The following is a 24,598-nucleotide window of genomic DNA, read 5'->3' as shown; positions in this document are numbered from 1 at the left end:
GGACTTTAAATGTTATCATGGATTAGTACAATAAAAAAATAATCACATTTTGCGCTCCATCCATCCATTTTCCAAACCGCTTATCCTACTGGGTCGCGGGGTAGGGCTGGTTCATAATTTTTTTAAATATGTAATTTCAACTGGAATGTTTAAAGCAGATATCAAATTCTATTTTTTAAACTGACTTTCTAAAATAGCTTTTATTAAGAAGCCCTTTTATCCAATATGTATATCAGTTTGGTTATAATAAGTTATTCATAAGGTACTTCTCATTCTCATCGTTTATATGATATGTGGAATGTTAAGTGACACTGAAGAGTGAGTCATTATAGAGTGATTTGTAAAAGTGCCTGTTTTTATAGAATGACATCTGCGCAGCAGAGAAAGTCGCAGTGAACCATGGTGAAACGCACCTAAACTTTTTTTGAGAAGTGGTATCCCTGTGAGTGTACAAAGATCAACCGTAAAATACGTGAGATCCGTTTTATGTGATCCAGTTAGCGCCTCCTTGGTTAATTAGGCTACTTTTGAAAGAATGATTTATCACAGAGAATGCTTGCCAGAAGTCATGGGAACAAAAATTGTAGGCGTGACGCGGTAACCATTTTTCTATGAGATTTTTTATGGGTGGGGGTGTTTTAGGGGGAGAGATTTTACATCCTTTTCAGCGGATATTTGAACAGGGTTTGTTTGAAACCGAAAACTAGGACAGAAAAGCCACCTTCGGACTGGGGCGGACAGATATGACGAAACGCGCATTTTATCCTTAAAGAGCGGCGATTATGTGTGGGAGAGCGAATTGCATATTAGTAAATGTGCGGTTGTCTTCGTCACTTTGAGCGTAACACCTGCCTTTGCTACAGCCATCTGACAGATGGGGTCTGAGCACAAGGTTGTCGGGAATAGAAGCCGGTGCATCTTCGCTTCTATGGCCCTCGTTTCCATTGCAGTCGTCGTATTTGTAATTACAGCGTTTTCTTACAAGGTAAGGACTCATTTTGCTCATTTTAAACACATATCCCCGTTTATATCGCCGAACTTCTTTTACTGATTTATAACTCGGGCTTTGAAGGGTTTTAACAAGTGCTCCATCACTGTAAAGACATCCCTCTCGTCGCCGCTAATTAAATAGGCCTACAGCAGACGTGAGCTATGTGGTAAACAAACAAAAACAAAGAAAACATATGCCTAAATCGATGCGTCATGTTTTTAATTGTGGTCTTCCCTGAATTGCTGCAGTTAACTTGGTTGTAGTCACGTTGTTAATAAATAACCAAATATTATATAATATACAATATAAACTTATTGTGTTATTTTGATTTCGTGTCTGCGTTTAAAATATCCATCCATCCATCCATCCATCCATCCATCATCTTCCGCTTAATCCGGAGTCGGGTCGCGGGGGCAGCAGCCTCAGCAGGGAGACCCAGACTTCCCTCTCCCCGGCCACTTCGTCCAGCTCCTCTGGGGGGATTAATGTAACTTCATTCTCTTTTCTTATTTACCAAACCGCAAATACCAAATGATTATCTTAAATAAATTCATAGGGAACATATACATGATGATGTTTTTTTGTTAGTTTCCAAGCAAGAATTATATACCGATCCAAAAGTAGTCCAATTTTGATGCTGGGCAATTGGTATTTTGCAAACTCATTTTATGATCAGCAAAACGCATCAGTCTTCGTACCTTTCGTTACTTCTCCTTAACAGGGCGATAGTAGAATGGCTTTGGCTTAATCTTTTATTTTTCAAAGTATCTATTGTTTCCTACATTCGCAATATATAGCGGCGTCGAATTCCGTAAAAAATCCGTTTCGATTTCAGCATAGACCAGAGGTCACCAACATGGTGCCGCGGGCACTAGGATGCCCCCAAGGACCACATGAGTCGCCCGCGGACCTATTCTAAAAATAGCACAACTCACCAGTGAGCAGCGTCTAAAATTGAATTTTATCCTGTTGCTATCCTTCTTTAATCACATTTGCATTTATATAGATTTGAAAATGACAATATCTAAAAAAAAACACTTAAAACATGTTTATTATACATGGAGTTTAGATAAGTTTAGGAGGGCGTTTCAAACTGGTAGCCCTTCGTATGGCTCAGTACCCGTGAAGTAGCTCTCAGTTTCAAAAAGGTTGGTGACCCCTGGCATAGACTTTGCCCCAATACTGGAAAAGATGCCTATTGCCTGTCCTTGGTAGTTATTAGGTCTACCACTTTTAATAGTGATTTTAATAAACTCTGCAGCAACACAGGAAACCTTAGAAGCGTGTTGTGGACTTTTGTACAACCAAGTAAAACACGTAAACTTTACAATAAATGAATTGAGGTTAATGTGTATAAAGCAGTTGCTGCTGTCAGTGAATGCAGGCCTAGGTTGGGATTAACTGCAGCTAAACGGGTGCTTTCGTGCAAAGCCTCCGTTTCACTTTGACTCGTCAAGTCGCTCTGCACGCTTCAGCTGTTTTTTTCCCTCATGTCGTTATCGTCTTTTACGCTAATCTCCCCGTCGCAGTGTCTGCCCCCACACTTCAGTGTTACCAGGTTAACTAGTTATTTGTCAGCTTGCTCGTGCCTCCATGTGCTGTGGCACGATCCCATCAGTACTCCGTTATTTCGGTTGCCATGGCTACAGCCTTACTCTCGCAGCCTCATCGCTAGGAAGTCTTTAAGTAAAATCGCAGTATGCATTTAAAATACGGCGTTTTAATTGTGGATTGCTTCAGCTCTGAGACAAAGCTGTGTCACTGCTGTATAGCCAGGGTTTTATGCCAGTTGATTGCAACGGGGTAAACAATTAACAAAATAAGCTACAGCGGAAGTAGCCCAACCTCTGCAACATGTATTCATCATTGTCTTTCTGAAACTAGCCCGATTTTTAGTGTATACTGCAATTCACATTGATGTAGAGAAATGTGGCTTTGAAACAAGTAGTGGGAAAGATGTGTGGTGCACTGTCAGTGACTGATAGGTCTACCCCACCCTTTGGTGGATACTTAGTGAATTTTAAAAAAGCAGAAAGTACTTTAAAGCAAGCGGTGATTAGCTGCGCATGTGAATAGCACCCACCATGGATGACAAAACTTTAATTCTCCCACCATTATACCACGTTTATACTCACATCCTTTTATACACCTTTTACATATTGTAGTGACCAGTAGGGTCTCTAGCACACAAAGCCTGGTAGGGCACAAATAAAGAATAGCATGCACCGTACTTGCTCAGTGAATCCTAATACACCTCATAATTTTAAACACAAGCATGCATTGATGTAACAGAAGCAGGAGTAAGCAGAAATGGAGACAGAGGTATGAGTGGCATTATCAATAACAGCATTTGACTTCACAGAATTGGTATATTGCCTTGTTATACCGCATCGAATTACAAATTCAGCCATTACTTATTAAGCAGTAATTGATCAGTTATAAAACATTCAAAGCAAAATTTCAGAACAGGGAAACCAACTGCTTTAAGGTCTTTAACTTACAGTGAAAATAACCTTACAATAATGCAAATTAGTCTCACCAGCAACGTTCACTTCTTGAAAAGAAACGTTGCACGACGATCTTTCATCTAGGCAAACTTTTATTCTCTAATTTATGTTTTAATGGCAAGATGATAAGTCTGCTTTTTAATAAATTCTTCACTTGACTCATTTCATTGCTCTGCTAGTGGTGACTAACATATTAGCTAGCTGTTGGTTGAAAAGACCAATGACAACGTATGTCAGTCAAATCGATCAGCGTTACATTTTATTGGCATCTTATTTTGATTGTGTGCCACATCTCATTATTGAAAGCACGTTGAACATGAGCATACAGTTTTCAGATGCTCGCTTGATGCAACAACCACTGACGGGCCGGCTGCAAGCGCACCAAAGGAGGACTGTTAGGAGCATGACATTGCTACCATTGTCATATGCAATAAATGCACAACAATATTTTTTAGTTGTGAAGAAAACATATATTGTCAGACTGAATTACTGATCATGTCGCACATCGCTCAACAGCGACATCTGGTTGCCCTGTCCCTGTAAGGTTGTAATTAGAGAAAAGTATTCTGGTAGTAGAAAGGTTAATGGTATTTTGCAATTATTTGTTTTGAACGTTTATTTTCTTGTTATGTTTCTCTTGTCGTTCTGGAGTTTGTATAAATGCAGCCCATGTAAATATTTAGTGTGGGTAAAATCAGGCATGGCAAGCGTGCAAAATTTGCTGACAGGGGCTAGATAGTGGTGGTAAAACTTGGGGCGAGGTTGCAGTGGTAAAACTTCTTGCCGGCTAATTTTACCACCACTAATAAGTGGAACGGCAGCTCCCTGACACCTGCAAATGATGCACAATATTCTGGAAATCTGTCGTTCCGCTATTTAGCGATGGTAAAATTAGCCAGTGTTCTGACGAGTTGAGCTACCCATCGAGACATGCTGTCGACCCTTTCTGCGCATGTGCATTTCCACCGTTTTGGGATTAGGGTTAGGTTTTAGGGGTTAGGGTTAGGGTTTTAGGGTTTTTTGGGGTTAGGGTAAGGTAAGGTTTTTAGGGGTTCGTTTGGGGTTAGGCTTAGGGTTAGAGCTATCGATTAACACTACGGTAGCCTAACTTGACAAAGTAGCTCAACTCGTCAGAACACCGGCAAGAAGTTCTATTGCTGCAACCGGGCCCCAAATTTTACCACCACTCTTTAGCCCCCGTCAGCAACCCGCCCACTCCCCGTCGGCAATATACATACAGTATTACGGCAATACTAGCCATGTAAAATAAACTGATCTATGCTTTATGGGGGCTTATATTATCTGTAAAAAAAAAATGGCAACGTGTACAGCCTACATGCATCGTTAGTGAGCGGATTAGCGGAGGTAGTAAGAGCTTGGTAGGTTTCCTCTCTGCAAGGTGATTCAGTGGGTGTCACCAATAAAGTTCGTTTGTTGTGTTACTGATGTGGCAGACAATATATTGCAAGCTATGCGGTAGTGCAAATGTACAATTAATTATGTTAATCATACTAATCATATGTTAACCATGTATTTGCAGTGATTCAATGACAAGGATGTCAATATGTTAATCATTAATCAATAGAACACCCAAACATTAATAGTGATTCAATGTCATATGATCAATATCTGTATACATATCTCAAGTACAGTCTAGAAGCTGAGACAGATTCCGGTAAACTGTGCTAGATGGGTGGATTTTACCTTGCCACCAAGGTAAACCAATAGAGCAGGAGAATTATGTTTGTTATACGTTTGAGCTCGGTTTGTTGGTGTTTCGTGACCAATCAGGATTTAGAAGTCCTTATTGGGAATTAGGAGTTATGGTTTATCAACTGGTTGCTCTGTGTGCTCTGGGTGACTTGGTACCAAGTGCCAGAGTGTGACAGGAGTTGCTAGAATAAAAGAGATTTCCTTTACCTCATCAAACTGAGAGGTCTGACTTTTATTCTAAGTGTTATATTTAAAATTTTTCTACCACGCTGAATGTTGCAATATTTTTAAAATGCTGATTTTGAGTGTAGGCTGCAATCAAGAGTTGTTGGTTGTGTTCGTGGAAAATGCTTAATGTGGTGTAATTCTGGAGGTGTATGTGTAAAATGTACCCCCGCAGTTTTCCAGAACGTTCTCTTTTTTTTGCATGTTTAATGTTAAAATTATTCACTTAGAATTTTTAGGGCCAGCAATGGAAAAAGCAGGAATTCCAAATATTCGGCAAAAACATTTTCAGTAACTATTTGAGGACTTAAATCTCATGTAAAATGTGCAAAAAGTCATGTTACACAGCATATAGTACTGAAATAATGTATGCCACTAGAAACAAAGCTATACATTTAACCTCAGTGAAGGATGCAAAAAAACTATGGCTACATTTCACATTATGATGGTAACTTGAGCTTGAAAGCATTTCTTGTACCGTTTAAATATACGTCAACAGAATCAGTTTAAAATGTATGCATAAAAAGTTAAATGCTTTTTTAAAAAAGTTTAAAGTTTGTTAAATGCTATAACCATAGTATTACATTGGTATTTCTTACTACTGTTTTGCTGGTTTGCGTCCCATTGGCACTGAGTTTAGCGTGACCAAAGAGCAATGTTTACGCCTCATATTAACATTTTTATTTTGCATATTTAGCAGACTCTTTTGTCCAAAATGATATACAAGAAAGACGATATTACGTTACAAAGATAGGGCTGTCAGTTAATCTGATCTTTCAGTGAATGCCCAGGTACAAGTGTAAGCAATAGTCTCAGATGAAGAGAAACATACAAAGCTAACCCTGGGCCTGCATCCCAGTGTGTTTCACTTTCAACCAGAATGCAACCGAAATTCTTCCAGATATCAGGGGCAAGCTTAGTTACTGTAACAGGCAGCTCCTCCGTGACACATTCTGTCAGTCTCACATCAGACAACTTTCACTTTCAGCCAAAAGTGACAGCAGTCTGTCCATCTGCCTTCCAAATTCCATCGAATCGTCATCATCTAACCGACCACAAATGTCTTCAAATTAAATCTCCCTGTATTCACACCTAGACAAGGAAGCATTCCTGCCTACACTGCAGAGGTGTCTCTATAAATGGAACAATTATACTGCTACCTTATTAGATGCCATAGCTGCACTAAAAGTAACAATCAAGTTATAGTATGATGCCCATACTTAGTTTTATGTTGCAGCCGTTAAGTAGCTTAACGGCTTCTAGGCATCTGAAGAAGGCCCCTCTGTGCCTCTCAAGGGTACAATTATTATGATTGTAATTATTATTAATTATAATTATATGGATAAAAATGACAGCAATAATAATTATTGTGATCCACTACAAACAGGAGTGAGTTCTACACTGATGTTCTCTGTGATACACTCAGCATAACTCTAAAGGCCAAAAGTGTGACTGCTTGAGCGGCTGGTGTTCAGCCACTACTAGCCGACCAGTGGGGGCCAGCTCACACCTCCTCAACTGGAGGTGAGAGAAATTATCAGGCATTGGAAGTTGTCAGAAATCGCTCAAAAGAGACATCTGTGGGACCTCTGAAACTTTTTCATCATTTTGATTTCTATTTTTTTTCCATTGTCTCTGCATTTTATTTTTTGTATTACAGTGCAAGTGGGACTCAGTGGAATATAAAAGTGTACAAAATAATGATGAAAGTCTATGATTGTAAGGTTGCTGGTTCAAGCTGTATATACGTACACATGCAGTAGGTGTTGCTGCAGTCTTCATCTGACTAAGCCTTGCGATTTTGCAGTATTCTTCCTTATGATGTTTCTGAAAGTGCTGGATTTTTCTGAAAGTAGATGGATTGTAGACTGGATGTGATTATAGATGTGGTTGTATGAACCACATTCTTTTGCTACCTCCTCTTGAAAGCATGGCATTGCAAACACATCAGGGAGCTGTTACAATTGACATCCGGGACAGAGGAGGGGTCTCGCAGCAGAGGGGCCCCCTCAGTAAAATTTTGCCACCAAAGTAGGAGACAGTTTGCGTGGTTGTCTGGCCGGGGGGGGGGGGGGGGGGGGGCGCGGTTCCCTTGGTATATTTTGTTCTTCCCCCCACTCCCAACCTCCACTGTTAGTGGCCGGTCTTGATAGCTTGTAGTTTCAAGGAAGGCTTGCTGTAGCATGTGACAGAACCTGACATTCTGCGCAACTACCATAAAACTGGTAGACATGGAAAATGAAATAGATTTGGCTTCAGTAGCCAATACCGATCAATAAAAAGAAATGCCTGGATTGGACTCGATTCTGATCCTTGATTTCGGATTGGGATATCACTGGATTTATCCATTGTGCCCTTCAGCATGACCTTTACCCCCAAATCCTCCAAGGATTGTCTGACCCTGCTTGGATTAAAGCATCTGTTAAATAAATAGATGAAAGGGAAGAGTTAGCTGGCCCTGATCATCCTGCAGGGGGGGTCTTGGCTATAGTGAACGAAACGTGGAGCTAACATGGTCAGAAGTGGAAGTCAGACACCTTATTTATTCATATCGTCAAAGAGCAAGCACATTGCTAAAAGATGGATCTCACATGCTGAGGATGCTGCTTCACTCGAGGCTCTTTTGAAGCCTTGACTGGGGTATTTTCATTGTTTCTGGGGCTGCACTCAAGAAGTTTCAAAATGTGTGAAAAATTCGATAAGTATCTAGCAAGCAGAGTTAGACGATGGTAGCTGGTTGGTTCACAGAATGCGGTGCGTCAGTATCTCCTAAATAAGGAACGCCTTTATTTAATGTTTAGTAGCTTGACTGGCCAAGATGCGTGGTTTGAATGGTGGTGAACTCCGCCTGCTCTTTTTTGTGGAGTTGGGTAACTAGATCTTGGCAGCGGTGTCATCTGTGGAAAATGATTCCTCTCTCCAGCCATTGACATGATGGAAAAAAATATGAAAACCACTGAACTATAAAGACTTGGCAGGTTTGCTCTGAATTAACTGGTGCTTAGGTCTAATTTGCTTTAGCATTAGGAGACCAAGAACAGAGTAATATATTTAAAAATTATCTAATGCAGTGAAGGATGAGTATGAGTAATTAGGGCCATGTAGAAGGTGTCTGTATGAACACCGGCATGCTCATGATCCAGTTCATTAACGATTCATTGATTAATGATTTGAGATTGGTTTCTAGAAGATTTTTTTTTAATGATTGGTTTACAAATGGAGAGGACCAGGAAAATCATTAATGCAATGGCCCTAATTCATTTGTGTGAATGACAAAAGAGCAATGTTTTTTACAAAATGTAAAAGTGAAGTTAAAAAAGAAAGATGGCCGAATTCATGGCTTTTTCTGCAGACAAAATCCTAGGCCTGTGCAAAAGCCACCCAGGTAAATTATAGCATTATTTTTGTTAATTAGCCTTGTCACTGTGTTATTACAGATGTTCATTTGTAATAAGCTGAGTATTTTATTAATCACTGCATTTTATTATAATAGTTAGAATGCTGATGCCATAACTACTATTAACATCCCCTTTTTATTTATATTTCAAAACAGGAGTCAAGGATTTGGGATGACAGATGGAAATTTCAACACCTGAATGGTATTATTATTATTTATTAACATATTCCTTGGACAGGGAACACATATGATTTCTTAACAAGTATTTGACAGATCGTCCTCAGACTTTGCAGGCACATTATATGGGTAAAGGTCAGGAAATTTTCAGACAGCTCACAACAAAACTGAAGCAGTGCTGCTTAGTGGCAGCAAAGGGAAGGGTGGCTGCAGAAGATGCTTGACCATGTGAACTGAATACCCTTATTGGATCTTGATCTTATCCACTTCACAAAAATATTATGTGGATGAAAATCTAAACCTCATACACCTGAGACAACTCGCCCCAAAACTGAAGCAGCAGAGGATGGAAAGGGCAGCTGCAGAAGCCATTTTGTGAGCACAGTAGATCTGAAAGGAACTGATGGATCTTTTTCAAACTTCCCCAGAACATTGTATGTATGTCAGTGGTTCTCAAACTGTGGGGACCAAGATGATTTTTCTGCATATTTACGTTGTGTATATTGTGTACTGTGGCATAAAGTTCAGATGGTATGATGGTATGAAAAATTTGATAGTGCCTGAGACTAGCGTAGGGGGGCTATAGATAGATGCTGGGAGTGTGGGAGGAGTAGGGATTAGATGGGATCATCTGGGCAATATATTGTTGTTCCAATAGCATTGTGATATTATTAATATTCTACCCATAGTCCTATGTGGGACTAGCCGTTGGATGATGGCTGGGTGGATAATTTTTTATATAAATTTATATGAATATATATAGATTTTTTTTTCTGCTTCCACTTCCTGACAGCTGTAAATCTGTTTAAGCACAAGTGCACAATCCAGGTCATTATCCAGTGGATCACTTGCTCTCCATAACATAACATAACTGTCTACAGCATGCTTGAAGGGCCATGCAACAAGGGCGTACTGTTACACACCCACAGTTCAACCTGCTTTTTCCTTTGCCCCCCCCCCCCCCCCCCCCTCCCTTTTGTCTTCTACAACTGTCATATGTCTAGCTGACCCCTAAGGAGGGCTTAGGCTTAACCAGAAGCTTCTATCACATTTAGCCCCCATGCATGTGCATGATGGTGTGGTGTATGGAGTTGCTTGGGCAGGGTGTTGCCCCCACACTTGCAGGCCACCGGCTGCGCGGTGGGGGGTGGGAAGGCTACAGTTTATTTCTTCTTTCTTCATATGGTTGTTCAGACTTGAGGTTGAGAGCAGGAAGCAGTGAGTGATGCTTGTTCCCGTAACGCTGTCACCCTGGGGCGTGAGTGTGCGCCCCCACCGCTGGGCTTCCTTCCATGAGCGCCTGTCGCACACATGTGCACTTGTGCTGACGCACATCTTTGTTTTTGTTGTCGTCGTCTTTTTCTCAAACCTGATAGAAAACATAGCAAAACAGCATGACGTGATGGAAGAACTTTGTTATTGAGGCATGCCGCAAGGCCCTGAGAGGTGCCATATTTGGATGAGATGGCGGCGTCACTCTGTGTGACCTCCGTCACCATGTCTGCCTCTGAGTTAGTGTTGCGTTGACGATCCCAGTGACAAACTGAGTTTTTCAAACTCAGATTCATATAAGTGATTTGCTGCCCCTCCGGTTAGAAAAAGTTAGTGAGGGATGTGGCTTGTCTTTTTTATTCGTTTTTGGCTTTTTAAGTATTTTCAGTGTCCCTCAGACTGAAACCTTGAGTTCAGAAGCCAAATACGGAGTCATTTGTTGACTAGTGTTGCAGGGACACCAGAATCACAGAATTCTGAATTTAGTATATTTGAGTTTCAGTTTAGCCACAACGCTAAGCGAGAACTTTCCTTTAACATCATGAAAATCTTGCATGAGCTGCAGTTTCTGTAGTGGTAGTAAAGTGAGAATAGCTCCTTGGTCAGGCTTATGTCTCATCTTTTGCTTTCCATCCATAGCCACTACCTTGCCGAAACTCTTCCAGACGCAGTCCAACAGCTATGTGTTCCTTGCAGGTATGAAACTGTGAATCAGCCTCCTCTCCGCCCCAACCCTTTTTCCCTTTTATTTTGCTCATTTCCAGAATTGCTTGAGTCTGGTGAAAAGGCACATCAGATTTTACAAGACATCAGGGATCAGATTCTCAATGTGCATTCTTTAACCCAGTTTTTCCCAATCTGATCCTTGGACACACACAGACAGTCCATGCTGGCATTGGGAAACACTGCTTTAACTAATAAATAAATAAAGGAAACCTTCTGTACAGACTTTTTTGTGGGTTTCTGAACAAATATGTGGAAGTTGGTTGAAGGTCCTATCTACACGAGGTTATTCTATATTTCTTTTATTTTTATGAAACATTGCTGGCTGCGAACTAACTGATGTCCTCCCCTTTACAGCTGCAGCAATAAACGACACACAGACAGACCTGGGACGCCTCAAATGGGAGGAACAAGGGCTCCTTCAGAAGAATGTGCGCCTGGTCCAGACGAAGACCATGATATCTGTGAATGAGCCGGGCATCTACTTGCTGTTCACCCAGGCAACCTTCAAGCTAACAGAACGAAACAGCACAGACCTGGAGCTCCGGGTCTACCTTAAGTACCAGGAGAGAGAGGACGAGATCTCCGCCACATTTCACAAGGCCTGTGAGACTAGTACAGACAGAGATGCAGTCCTCAGCCACTCCGTCCTGCTGCGCATTGTTCAGGGCAACAACATCAGCATCTCAGCCAATCCAAGCAGGCTAGTGGACCGGGACTTGAACCCTGTAACCAGCTTCCTCATTCTCCTCAAGGTCGCTGACCTGTGAGGCGACAGCTCCGCCATCCTGCTTTGCTGCTCTGTCTCACGTCAGCCTGATGGCCCAGATGCATGAGGCGGTGCCAGCAAAGGGGTCATGGTGGTGACATGCAACCTGGGTTTGGTGAACAACAGCGGGACTGTTGAGTGCTCCTCCGTACACTGTCACTCACCCTGTTCAACACAGCCGGATGCTGATCGCCTCGAAATGCAGGGAAAACGCGACCTTAATCAGTTCTCTTTCATGGCAAATATTCACACATGTATATATTCCAAAGTGTGGCACTAGAGGGCCACCTAAGGCCTTAGCTAGTGAAAGGCACGCTTTCTGATGTCAGGATCAGCGCTGTCACACAGCTGGAATCTCCTACATTAAATCTCAGCAGTCACTCGGGTCTATACCATTAAAGGAGAGCATTGTGGCGCCTCCTACAGGATCTGCCAAATACTGGGAGCAACAGGAGAGCAGCATCAAAATGAACATAGAGTTTTGACTTTTAATTAATGCAGAATGAGAAATGTGTGTGTGTGTGTGTGTGTGTGTGTGTGTGTGTGTGTGTGTCTGTGACACGATTAAACATGAAATTGTCTGTACATTATCCATATATGTAGGAATCCATATGTCATTATTCCCCTACCTCCACCCCCTCCCATTTTTAGTTCTGTGGGTGTCAGTATGCCATGTTCTTCTGCTGGCCTCATTAGAACAGTGGGAGGTGTATTTATGAAGCATGCAAGCAAGCAGCTATGACTCACAGACACAATTTTACCATAAGCAAACCAGATTTTTTTATAAAATATATTACTGATATGTTGATAAAAACCACTTTTAATATTATTATTAATAAACATATTTTATTATTATGTTGCTACTAATAAACTATTTTGTATGTAATGAGCTACTTTTTACAATGTTTTGAGGTACTTGATAAGTATTGGGGTCACATGTGATGCTCATGAAGCTTTTTGATTTGGGCAAACCAGCTACACTCCTTACTTAATGCATTCATTATTATTAAGGTACTCATCTAATATCTTTTGTGCTCATCCTTATTATTGTAGCTTTCTTTGTTAATGTTTTAACAGGCGGGAAATTACAGTAACTCCTTCACATTTGCCAGGGTTAGCAGCAGAAGATCACCACTAATGTAAAAATTCGCAAATAATGCTTGTGCCCATTACTAAAAACACAAAATTAATGTTACTGAGAAGTTTAAAAGTTTCTGCAAGAAAGGCTAGATTCCACGGTCACAAAAATATTATGTGGATCAAAATTTAAACCTCATACACCTGAGACAAATCGCCCCAAAACTGAAGCAGCAGAGGATGGGTGAGGATGGTTGACGAGACAAAGATGCACAGGATGCACATGTGGACAAGATGCGTAAACCCCGCAATTTTGCAATAACTTTTGATATAAAAATATATAAGCTGTGCCTTACACTAAGAAATATTAAATGAACATTTATATATTAAATATACGTTTATTAACATTGAATGCATTAAATAATGATTTGGATGACATACGATTATCAGTATTATTAATGGCTTATTTTTGGTTTCTTGGCAAGCTCCAAAAATATTCACAATTAATTGTTCGTCGTCAAAAACATCAATGTCAAATTTGCGAATCTGAAGGGGAGACTGCACTGGTTTTTTAATAGATTTTATTTAAGTTGTTTTGAAAGCTGTGTTTTGTGAATATCATGCGATATATTTATAATTATGAATACATGTTTTTTATGTCTATTTCATATGCTTGCCCTATTTGAAATGCCAGAAATACCAATTTTACATTAGTTTTTTACATATTTTCTTGGACGAGCTACATACACAGAATGAATGTATAAAATTAAGTTTTTGTACCTGAATTACTTATTTGTAACTTTATTATTCGAATTAAAGGGGAAAATAAGATACTTCTGACTATGAATTGTTTTTAATCTAGGCTACCTGATATTCATGCGAAGGGCAGTGATTGTATTGTGGCAGGAACAGAGGAAGGCGTCGAGGTGCTTTCTCTGAATCGAAAGGGTCCTTCCCAGAAGATAAACTAAATGCGTTTTTTTTCATCGTTATTTCTTGGAAGAGCATGCTACAGCTTCCTTCGTATGGGCTACACATCGTGATCATTAGTTACTAATCTTACCATAGTTTGTATTCTCTCTTGTTTAAACGGCTGGTGTTTTTTTTCACTGAGGTTACAAAACTGCATACTTTGCACATTTCTTAACCTTTAAAGGTAGGGTGACCATATGTGCCCCTTTTGGGGACCTAAAATGTCTGGCATTTCGCTTTGTTCTTGTTGACATTTGCATTTTACAGCCAGAATACTTTCTGCAAGCATATTCACGTTGCTTTGATTACTGTCTTTATGTCCTGCCCCAGTCACTTATTTTTTTGCAAAGCAAAATACGGTCACCCTATTTCAAGGTATTCAGCATAATTGTACTGAGATGAAGCGAAAGTTTAGAAACATTATCTTCTGTTGCCAAGAATAGCTTTCACGCATCTGGTAAAACTACAGCAATTTTTATAATTGGTACATGTGTTATCTTGTTTTAACAATCTCGTGTTAGCTTTAGCGTCGTTTCTTTCTACTACATACATTCACTCCATCTTAATACCAAATGCAAGATCAAAATTAACTTTATCTATTACTCGCCTTAGAGGGAAGTGCAGACTATTTTCTAAGAGACCTTTCATTTACGTTTTTATTTCACATGACATTTACATTAAGCATAAATGACTGCTTAACTTTCGCTACAGTTTCTCATCCGTCCAGTAAGAACAAAACGGAAACGTAAGGAGAGCAAAAAAAACGATGAAAAGTGTTTTTCCAAAACGTCACCAGCCGACTTCCGAGACAAATCAACAGAAGTACATATAACCAGACATACAAACACAGAAAAGCCGCCATATTCTTTAACAGCTCATGTAAAACATGAATAATCATTTTAAGGTGTGTATATTACTCTATATTGCATAAGTCTCCGAGAACATCAATGGACTTTCTTAATACATGGAGGTGATTATGAAAACCTGGTTTCAAGCAGGTGTACTCAAGCATATACCTGATATGATTCAGATTCAGATGCAATGAAATTTAAAGTGTCACAACATCAAAACAATAGACAGATTAGTAACAATAAAATAAAATAAATCCAATAAATAAACAAACAGGCCAGCAGGATAAAGCAGTCATACTGGAAATATATAATTTATATATGAAAATATACATATATGAAATAATGATCTTACACAAGAATATCTCAACCTATGAAGCCCAAGTCAAACATCTGAAATACTGGCTTAAGAGAAAAAGTTATGTTATATATTATAAGTTTGTTATAGTTACAGCATATTTTCTCTGAGTTAACTAGCATCTTACCTTGTTAACATTTGCATGTCAGTTAGCAGGTGATTGTCCACGATCACCACAGTATTAATGTAATGCTAATCAAGGGTACCAAAATTTTGGATTCTTCAAAACATTACCTTGGTAACAGCTTCACAAATACGTTAAGGTTCAGCAGCAAATCACTGGTTCTTCATCCCATCACTTAGGTCTGTCCCAATCATCTCACACACATTCTCTGGGGTTAATGTCTGGTGGTGTCCTTGTCTTTACTGCATCAACTGGTATCTCTTGCACAATTTGCATCATATTTTGGACCATTGTCTTGCTAGAGAATGAACAACTATCCTCGCCGATGAAATGCCATGAAATGGCAACCTTGTTCGTTGATTGCTATGCATTTGGTAAAAGACACCAGCATCAGTAAAGCTTTACAATGGGGAGTACACCTGCAAAGCTCAAATCAGGATGATTTATTGTAGGGTACAGAAATGAATCGTACCTCCGTGGTATCTAAGTGGCAAGAAAAAAATAATACACTGTTCCTCAAAGTACATGTCTTGGGGTAGCAGGAGCAAACCAGAAGAGCCAGAGGGAACCCATGCAAAATGGGGAGACCATGCGAACCCCCCGATTCTGGAAATGTCAAGAGACAGTGCTAGCCACTAAGCCACTGTGCCAAAATGCTTATGAAGATCATATTGCCTCCCCCCGCCAGCCCTTTGGTATGTTCCTTGTCTCATCTATTGTCTTTAATCGCACCCCCTAAAAACATCTGTGATGCAACAAATGGACAGCATAAAAGCCAACTGGAGTGAAAATGTTTCAGCTTATTAAGAATGCAAATTTTGTGTTATTTTTATAATGAATACTATTAGGTAATTATGATAATAAGGTTTGAGCTTATTGATGGCTTGTTGATTGTTTTACATCACTGAGCTTTTAGAATTTCCATACCAGCATGATCTACGGAGGATTGCAGGGGTCTAGAGCCTATCCTGGAATCAATAAGTATCAATAGCAGATAATCTGAATAGAAGCAATTTACTTTTCTATGCACCTTATATATTGTATTAGATATGTAGGGGAGACTGGGGACGGTTGCAACACTGTTTGCATTCCTCTCATTTACTTAGAGACTGTTTGCACGACACCAGCCAAATTTGTATACTATAAACTTACATCTGTCTGCTAATTACCCACAGTACTTGTAGGTAATTATATTTTACATATCCTGCACAATATTGATTTGAACTGAAGAAGTCAGATGTTGCAACCGTCCCCAATGTTGCAACATATATAAGGGACGGTTGCAACATGTTAAACATATATTAAATTTCAATAATTAACCTTTGCTTTTTCTCTGAACTTGCATAGTACTGTGTAAATCTACAATTATACAATAATATTAAAGTAGATTTTTATTCATATTGAAAGTTCTGTATTATTATGTCACACGGGATTTTTTAAAAATGCATTTATTGTCCAAACATGGATCTGCTTTAAAACATGTAAAAAAATATTGAATACAAAGTGAATTTAAAGTCACCCCAACAATTATACTGGCTCTCAGGATAAATCTGCCAGTTACTAGAACAATTATAATATAATTCTTACTAATTAACAGTATTTAAACATACATTTATTGTACAATACTGAGAATATCAATTACAACCCAAATAAAGTTGCATAGATATTCCTAAACAGTGGCTAATCACCCCTCATATAAAGTACCCCACATCTATACTGACTAACAGTAGAAATCTGCCAGTTAGAAGAACAATTTTGGGAACTGGCTTCCAGTGAACCTTTCTACGAACAACAAGATTATAAAATAATGCAACTCTTTTAGTCAGATTCACAGTTGTGGCATGTGTACACATCACCTCCAGGTGTGCAGGCTTTATGTGCCCAGGATTTGCACATCCAGCACTGCAGCCACACTTCCCTGGATTTTGAATAACCTTCAAGACACACGATGCAGAAATCATCTTCGTCTTCAGATTCGTATTCTTCTCTGTTTCTCTTTATTTTCTTTATACTTCTCTGCGTAGTTGTCTTTTTTGTTATTATTTTTTTGCTTTCTGTGGCAGAGTTTTTTTTTTTCCATCTCTAATGCCTCCTTCACAGGATTGTCTGTAAGAATAGCAGTAGAGCGTCGTTTCCTGCCCTCTGTACTTTGTTTTCTGGGTCCTGCTTTGGGATGTGGCCGTATAGCTTCAGGTGAGAAGTCATCTGTAGGTTCACTCATCCTAGAGGCTGATGGTCTTGATGGGGATGGACAGAATGAAGGTGGCTCAGTTGGAGGAGGTGTTCTTGTTGGAGAAGGCACAAATGCAAGTGACTCTGTTGGCGGAGACCCTGGAGGGGACAACTGAAGAAAATGTGCTGATTCTGAACTACAAATGTTAAAAAGTAATGATATGTAGTCTATTTCAATATGGCTGGTTGGCTTGGGGACGGTTGCAACAAGTTGTTGCAACCGTCCCTGACCTACCAGCCATGACAGAACACCATGTGCTAGCTATTCAAAGAGTCAGGGAAACAATACTAACAATAATGCTAACAATACTTTTTAAAAGTCAACACCACAATGATTTGAACTAGGTATGTTTTGATTAATTAAAATAAAAGCTATGGATAGTAAGTCAAAAAAAAACTTTCATACCTTCAAAACAGTTATTTTTCAATAAATGCAGCAGCATATGATGAAACTGTATAGTTTCTCTCTGGTGGAGAGAGGGCCTAACTGAGCATGTGCAGTATGAGTATCTTCACTCTAGCATGTTTCTAATTGGAGAAATAAGACTTGTTGCAACCGTCCGCAGTCTCCCCTATATATATTGCATCTTAGGTATTACAATTATAATTTGTTTCTCATTGCACATCAATGTCAGATTACATTCCAATGACATTCAAAAAAGGATATTTTACACAGATATGTTTAGATTTGAATACTGAACAAATTCTTCCTTGTTGTTGGTGTTTATGTAACATGAATACATGCAGATAATCCAGGAACCTCCCCACTCATGCAATTATTGCCTGGATTTACTCAACACGGTACTCACTGCGTTTGTCTTTATCATTATTGGAAAGCAATAACACAAGTGAAGGATTAAATTCAAAATGTTGTGGTACTACTGTGTCATTTAAACATCTGTATGGCTTATCTGTTTAACATTTAAGGACATGAGGCTTTTTTTGAATGGGAGCAATATCCAAGTTTTCGGCAACAGAGCTGTGTCTGTAGTAACAAGTTATTGAAGTAAGCGCAAAAAATGCAGAAGGCAGGTTCAAAAACTGGAAATAATGACAGATGAATTACCCCCATTCAGTACACATGAACTGAAAAACTTTAACAATTGTGTAAATGTTTGGTTATGCATTTAGATCATATGAAATCAAACAAAAATGTGCCTTGTTCAAAGGGTTAGTGCTAGGGAACAAAAATGTACCAAATCAGCAGACTTATGTAGCATATAAAAATGCTACCCTAATAATTTCAAATGTATTATTAAAACAAACCATAATTACAAAAATATATATTTAGAAACAATTAACAGAATAACAAAATGGCACCCCATTTTTGATCGTCATCTTCCCATAATGCTGTTCTGCGCTTTGAATTAACAGGTGTCTGGTGCGTTTTGGTGATCTCATCCTGCGGTTGTAGGTAGATTTTGACACTTGATACCGCTACTTGAATTAGCATAGTTGGCTGAAACTGCATAGCATCTAAAGACACAAATGGGACCTCCTCCGTAAAACCATTAAGCTTGTGTTTTACTTGTAAAGTCCCCTGCGATCATTCCTGCCAGATACCTACACATAAAAAGACACCAAAAAAATATGACAGAAACGAAAAGAATATTTGCATACAGCTGTCAAAGCAGCGGTAGAAAGAAATATAGTAAATGTACCATACCCCTTGTAATAGCTGGTAGCGGTGGGTTTTTTTATTTTTGTTCCTGAGATTGCATTGCATTGCCATTAGCAGCACCTAAGCCATATCACAACTTTCTAACACAAATCTAAACAGCAAGAGAAATTACACCTGGGTAGCTTTCATGCACAAAAAATCTCCTTCAATGAGCACTTTTCTCATATGATAATGCTGATTCCTACACATATTCATTATTCAATAATGAAAATGCAAAGGCTTAAAACTATCAGCTAAAAGGGGGATAGAAACGGAAAAGCATTTTATTTGACTATTACAAGTCAAAAAATATCTTGAGACATCGATCGCAGGTGCACCAACACACTTAAAAAAGTGGGGTTTCCTCCGGGTACTCCGGTTTCCCAAGTCCAAAGACATGCTGAGGCTAATTGGAGTTACTAAATTGCATGTGTGAGTGTGCCCTGCGATGGGCTGGCCTCCCATCCTGCGTTGTTCCCTGCCTCATACCCATTGCTTCCGGGATAGGCTCCGGACCCCCCACGACCCAGTAGGATAAACGGTTTGAAAAATGGATGGATGGATGGATGGATGGATGGTATCCACGGTCCACCTCAATTCCGGCTCCAAATGGAAAATGACCCACGAAGAAAAAAAAATCCCAAAAATTTTAAATCTATGGTTAAATTAATCGTAATTATCAATAGCAGATAATCTGAATAGAAGCAATTTGCTTTTCTATGCACTGAAGACATCAAACAATATAAGCTAATAGATGAAAACATTTAAAAAAAAACGTATTAAGTCGTACACAATACTGCCATCAAGCGGTCACTTGTAAAACTTTCAATTCAATTCAATTTTATTTACATAACGCTTTTAATAACAGTCATTGACACAAAGCACTTTACATTTAACCGACCAGAACCCCACCAAGCAAGCCTGAGGCGACAGTGGCAAGGAAAAACTCCCTCAACCAGGAAGAAATCTTGAGAGGAACCTAGACTCGGAAGGGTACCCCATCCTCCTCTGGGCGACCGGGGAGCAGCGGCCTATATGACGGCCTACGTCGTTTTATTCATGAAGTTACCGAATTGACTGCTTATAAATGCATTGCGACTATGTATGTGGAAAAACACAGAACACTAATGCAAATTAGTCAAACACATTTTACTATTCTTATACTTTCAATTTAAACAGTAAGGATACCTGAAAACATCATTGCTGTTTAAGAATGCTGATCAGCTGAAATGAAACGAGACATTTTAAAATCTTTCTGGATAAATTAGCGCATAAAAATACTGAGCTTTACATTATTTTTGTTGACATTCACTAAGAAAAAATGAAATTTCATCCATAGCCAACATAGCTATATACCCTACCACAGTCAGCCTGCTGAATAAATCTCCTTTCCTACTAAAAACAGGCAAAAAAAAAGGACTAGCAGTATATTCCAAAACATTTAAATTGTTCAAATGTACCAAAACATAACTGAAATCAACACGATTTATCAAAACCATTTCCATCTTAGGGTATACATATTTCAGCTGAATTTGATGTGTGAGGTAACTCCGTTTTGGAATATGTGCTGGAACGCATTGAAGTATCATTGAAGGCAATTTGAAGAGCACGCTTTAAAGACACCCTAACCTTCTTCTTAAAGTCCTGCCCTATGAATGCATAGAGTAGGGGGTTTAGGCAGCTGTTTAGATATGCCAGGACAATGGACGGTTGATCGAGATACATTGCCACTACCACTGATGTTTCGCCTCCATACTCCAGCATCATCCCTACAACATGGTATGGAAACCAACAGAGACAAAAAGCCATTATGACTCCAACAATGATTTGCCTTGGTTTCTGGGAAGCTGAGAAGTGGCTGCTGTTCACTTTCCTCAGGATAAATGAATAGCACAAGACAATGATGAATATAGGAATCAGGAATCCAAGCACAAACCTGAACATGCAAGCTGTTTTTCTAACAGAGTGATCAGGTATCATGCATCTTGTTTGGTTTGAATAAAGAAAATCATCTTGAGCAGTTTCTCTGTAAATCATGTTTGGCAAGCAGAGAAGCATTGACAAGAACCAGGAAAGTGCACAAAGTAGAGAGGCTAGAGTTGCAGTCCGATGGTTCTGGGACCAAACAGGTTTGATGACCTGCAAAAACCTGTCTATGCTAATCAAGGTGAGTGTGACAATGCTGGCAAACATATTGAGCACGATAACTGAAGGAATCACCTTGCACAAGATTTTGCCAAATGGCCAGTGGTAATTCAGAAGTACTTCCGTGATAGTGAAGGGGATGGACAGACAACAGAGTAAATCAGCAATGGCCAAATTCAAGAACCAAGTGGAGTTGACTGTTCTTTTCATCTTCATCCCTGCTATCCACATGACAAAGGCATTGCCAGGGATACCAAGGACACATGTGATCGCATAGAAAACAGTTACAATAATATTCATCATTGTCTGGAAGCCAGGGTCAGGAGCAACATCTTCATCATAGGAATAATCCAGAGAAATGTTAAACATCTCTTCAGACATGACACTAAGGAGAGAATGAAAGGATGCTGGTTTTACATTAAACTGAAACTTACAAAAGAAGGCAGTTTAAGAAGGTGATTAAACCTGGAAATGTACCGATCAAGTGCTGTGTTCAGAGTATTGCTTTTGGAATTTTATTAGAAATACACTGCAGAACTTTACCACCAAGTTTTCATATGAAATAAAAAACCGTTTCAAAGAACCATTCTGTTTGTCAAGTTTATATAAATATTTGCACACACACCTACCTCAGGAAATTCCTGTTCCGGATAGTTTTGGAGCAAACCAGTTTCATTAATAGAAATCGATTTTTTTCAGCAGTCTTAATTACAATGAAGTCACATATTGCTTTTAAAGTTGAAAACTGCTTTTTGTTTTTCAACATACCTTGTTAGGCTCTTTCTCTGTAGTGAACTGTGGGACTGTTCGGCTACAAAGTGAAAATGAGAAGTGAAACGCTCATAAGTTTGGTCTTGCAACCCCCAGGAAGCAGAATAAACAGAAAACACAAGCTAGAAACAGTATCTACCAGTTTGTCCAAGGGGTCAGCTGGGGAAGGAGAGAGAGATAGAGAGAGAGAGGGGGAGGGTAAGGAGCATCGTGTTGCCACACCCACCACACGACAAACCACATCAAGGATGAGAACCTGAGTGTGGCCATGTGGTGGGCAATACCTCAGCACCACACTAATCCAAATGGACCAGTGTGACTTTTTGCAGTGGCTGAAGGGCCAATCCCCCCAAGTTTCTCCCTGTATATTGGAGGACCTCCTTATAGGGCTGGTTGTAGATTAACGTCATACCCAGAAATAAGCAATTATAGGTTAAGGGCCTTGCTCAAGGGCCCAACAAAGTAGTGACAGTGACAATTAGCATCTTAAGACAGCAAGGACCTTAAATTCATAAATGGCCTGTCAATCCTTACACATTGTCGATTATGCAGTCCTGGGTTTGGAACCAAAGAGTAGCGGTAGTAGAAATGCACACAGTATACTAACAAAAGAACAGAGCAAGGAGAAGAGGGTGTGAGAGGAATAAATTCTTTGTCTTTGTATTATCTGGTGACAAATTGTCTTAGTTCAAGTCTGCCCGGTTTTGAATAAGACACTAATTTCCCTACTTATTGTTTTGCCTTTTTAGGCCAGAATTGGGGTAACAGCCAGGACTGCAAGGCCAGGTCGGAGGCTCCCAACAGCTGTTAATGAATGTGCAAGCAGATATCATTCATAGGTATGGGGTGGGTATCTGAATAAGAATTGGATTTCTGGATTCCACTGCCGGCCTGCCCCGAGGTAGCAGTATATCCATCAAATGAACAGTTGAACCAAGGTTTGAATGGTACACAAGTTGAAATGCACTAGCAGATTGCTTAGTAACCAATGACCTGCATCTGTCCACCTGTTTGAATTCCAGGACCAGCAGTGAGGCCACCGATGGCCCCTTGAGCAGGGCTCCTGAAAAATGGTGCAGGAGCGCAGGATAAATGGCTGACCCTCCGCTCAGACCCCAAGTTTCATTCCCACCTGTATTTGTGTGTACTCTAAAATAGAGCAAGATAGGATATGCAAAAAGTATTCCTATGTACCTCTACTTGCACTTGTACAAATTACAAAAATAGCTTAATTTCATTTTGCATTGTCTCATACTGTTAATATTCCACTTGTGCGCATCATAAATACTTCACTATGCCACTGCATCACATACTTCTTGTCATTGCAATTATCATCTTGTATCATTTAAAGGATCATCATGTGCTCACACACCTATCCCTTATCCTGCAACTGTGGTATAGGAATTTTACTCTGTTCCTCCAAAAACATGCCAATGGAACTTGTGAAAATGTGGAACTACCACGTTGTCTGGGATTTTATCTGTATTAAATGAACAGATTGTACATGTTTATTTACCAGATGTCTCCACCACCACTCAAAGCGACATGCAAATAAAACCCCTGGGTCAGAGAGCAGGGTCAGCCAGGATCCAGAACCCCTTACAGTAGCTGGGGTTAAGGACTTCTCTCAATGGCCCAACAGTGAGATGATAACATAAGAACATAAGAACTATACAAACGAGAGGAGGCCATTCGGCCCATCAAGCTCGCTTGGGGAGAACTTAATTAATAGCTCAGAGTCGTTAAAATCTTATCTAGCTCTGATTTAAAGGAAATCAAGGATTCAGCTTGCACTACATTATCAGGAAGGCTATTCCATACTCTGACTACGTGCTGTGTAAAGAAGTGCTTCCTTAAATCCAGCTTGAAAATGTATTTCCACCTATGGCCACGAGTTCGTGTATTTGAACTAATGCTGAAGTAACTATTTGGTTGAACAGCATCCAAACCTGTTAAAATCTTATATACCTGGATCATGTCCCCCCTGTCTCCTTTGCTTGAGACTGAACAGATTTAGCTCAAGTAACCGTTCCTCGTATGACATTCCTCTAAGACCAGGAATCATTTTTGTGGCCCTACGCTGCACCTTTTCTAAGGCCACAATGTCCTTTTTAAGATATGGTGACCAAACCTGCACACAATATTCTAGGTGAGGTCTCACCAAGGAATTGTATAATCTTAGCATTACCTCCCTTGACTTATACCCCAACATCCTATTGGCCTTTTTTATTGCTTCCCCACACTGGCGAGAATGGGATAACCCTCCCATCCAAGGTATTCAAGCCCATAATCCTAACATACTAATCTAAACAATTGGGAGGCAAATGTAATATGCAAGGTCAGATATTTTGAGCATTTTATGCAAGGGCATAGGTTTGGTTTCAACTATGGTAGGTACCAAATCAGCCCTGAACTCCTTGCCCCTTACACATACACAATATTTCCACAGCATTGGTAGGGACATGTCCCACTCTCCATACACAAATCTATGCCTTTGATTTTATCCTGTATCTGTTCTGCGTTTGAATATCAATTCTATGGACATTTCAGAATATTGGTACAGAAAACAAGATTGGATACAAGTCAGTCAACTACTAACTGTTGATTCAACAGTATGATGCCTTGTGAAAACACATT

The 24,598-nt window shown here is 39.6% G+C and overlaps 2 protein-coding genes across 3 annotated transcripts; one reads left to right on the top strand and one right to left on the bottom strand.

Moving 5' to 3' along the window:
- Positions 1-579: 579 nt before the first annotated feature.
- LOC125745814 (uncharacterized) lies at positions 580-14,014 on the top strand. The gene is made up of 4 exons (XM_049019039.1): positions 580-985; positions 8,990-9,035; positions 10,922-10,978; positions 11,363-14,014. Exons 1-4 carry the CDS (start codon positions 875-877, stop codon positions 11,773-11,775), a joined length of 627 nt encoding a protein of 208 aa, XP_048874996.1. The 5' UTR covers positions 580-874; the 3' UTR covers positions 11,776-14,014.
- A 2,152-nt stretch (positions 14,015-16,166) lies between these two features.
- LOC125745804 (C3a anaphylatoxin chemotactic receptor) lies at positions 16,167-22,098 on the bottom strand. Of its 2 annotated transcripts, none has more exons than XM_049019021.1 (2): positions 21,820-22,052; positions 16,167-21,575 (listed from the first exon to the last, which is right to left on the bottom strand). In XM_049019021.1, exons 1-2 carry the CDS (start codon positions 21,954-21,956, stop codon positions 20,552-20,554), a joined length of 1,161 nt encoding a protein of 386 aa, XP_048874978.1. In that variant the 5' UTR covers positions 21,957-22,052; the 3' UTR covers positions 16,167-20,551. The 2 variants fall into 2 exon arrangements, with proteins under 2 accessions (XP_048874978.1, XP_048874979.1); XM_049019022.1 differs by having other exon boundaries at positions 16,168-21,575; positions 21,959-22,098.
- Between the last annotated feature and the right edge of the window lie 2,500 nt (positions 22,099-24,598).

This window comes from Brienomyrus brachyistius, chromosome 7, assembly GCF_023856365.1.
Source record: "Brienomyrus brachyistius isolate T26 chromosome 7, BBRACH_0.4, whole genome shotgun sequence".
Classification (NCBI taxonomy): domain Eukaryota; kingdom Metazoa; phylum Chordata; class Actinopteri; order Osteoglossiformes; family Mormyridae; genus Brienomyrus; species Brienomyrus brachyistius.
This window is presented reverse-complemented; position numbering and strand designations above follow the sequence as displayed.

Excerpts from the sequence above, each read along its gene's own strand:
- LOC125745804 (XM_049019021.1), bottom strand. The coding sequence starts at position 21,956 with ATGTTGAAAAACAAAAAGCAGTTTTCAACTTTAAAAGCAATATGTGAC. Across the intron at positions 21,576-21,819 it reads CGGAACAGGAATTTCCTGAG|TGTCATGTCTGAAGAGATGT; the intron begins GTAGGTGTGTGT and ends TTCTCTCCTTAG.
- LOC125745814 (XM_049019039.1), top strand. The coding sequence starts at position 875 with ATGGGGTCTGAGCACAAGGTTGTCGGGAATAGAAGCCGGTGCATCTTC. Across the intron at positions 9,036-10,921 it reads GAAATTTCAACACCTGAATG|CCACTACCTTGCCGAAACTC; the intron begins GTATTATTATTA and ends TTCCATCCATAG. Across the intron at positions 10,979-11,362 it reads CAGCTATGTGTTCCTTGCAG|CTGCAGCAATAAACGACACA; the intron begins GTATGAAACTGT and ends TCCCCTTTACAG.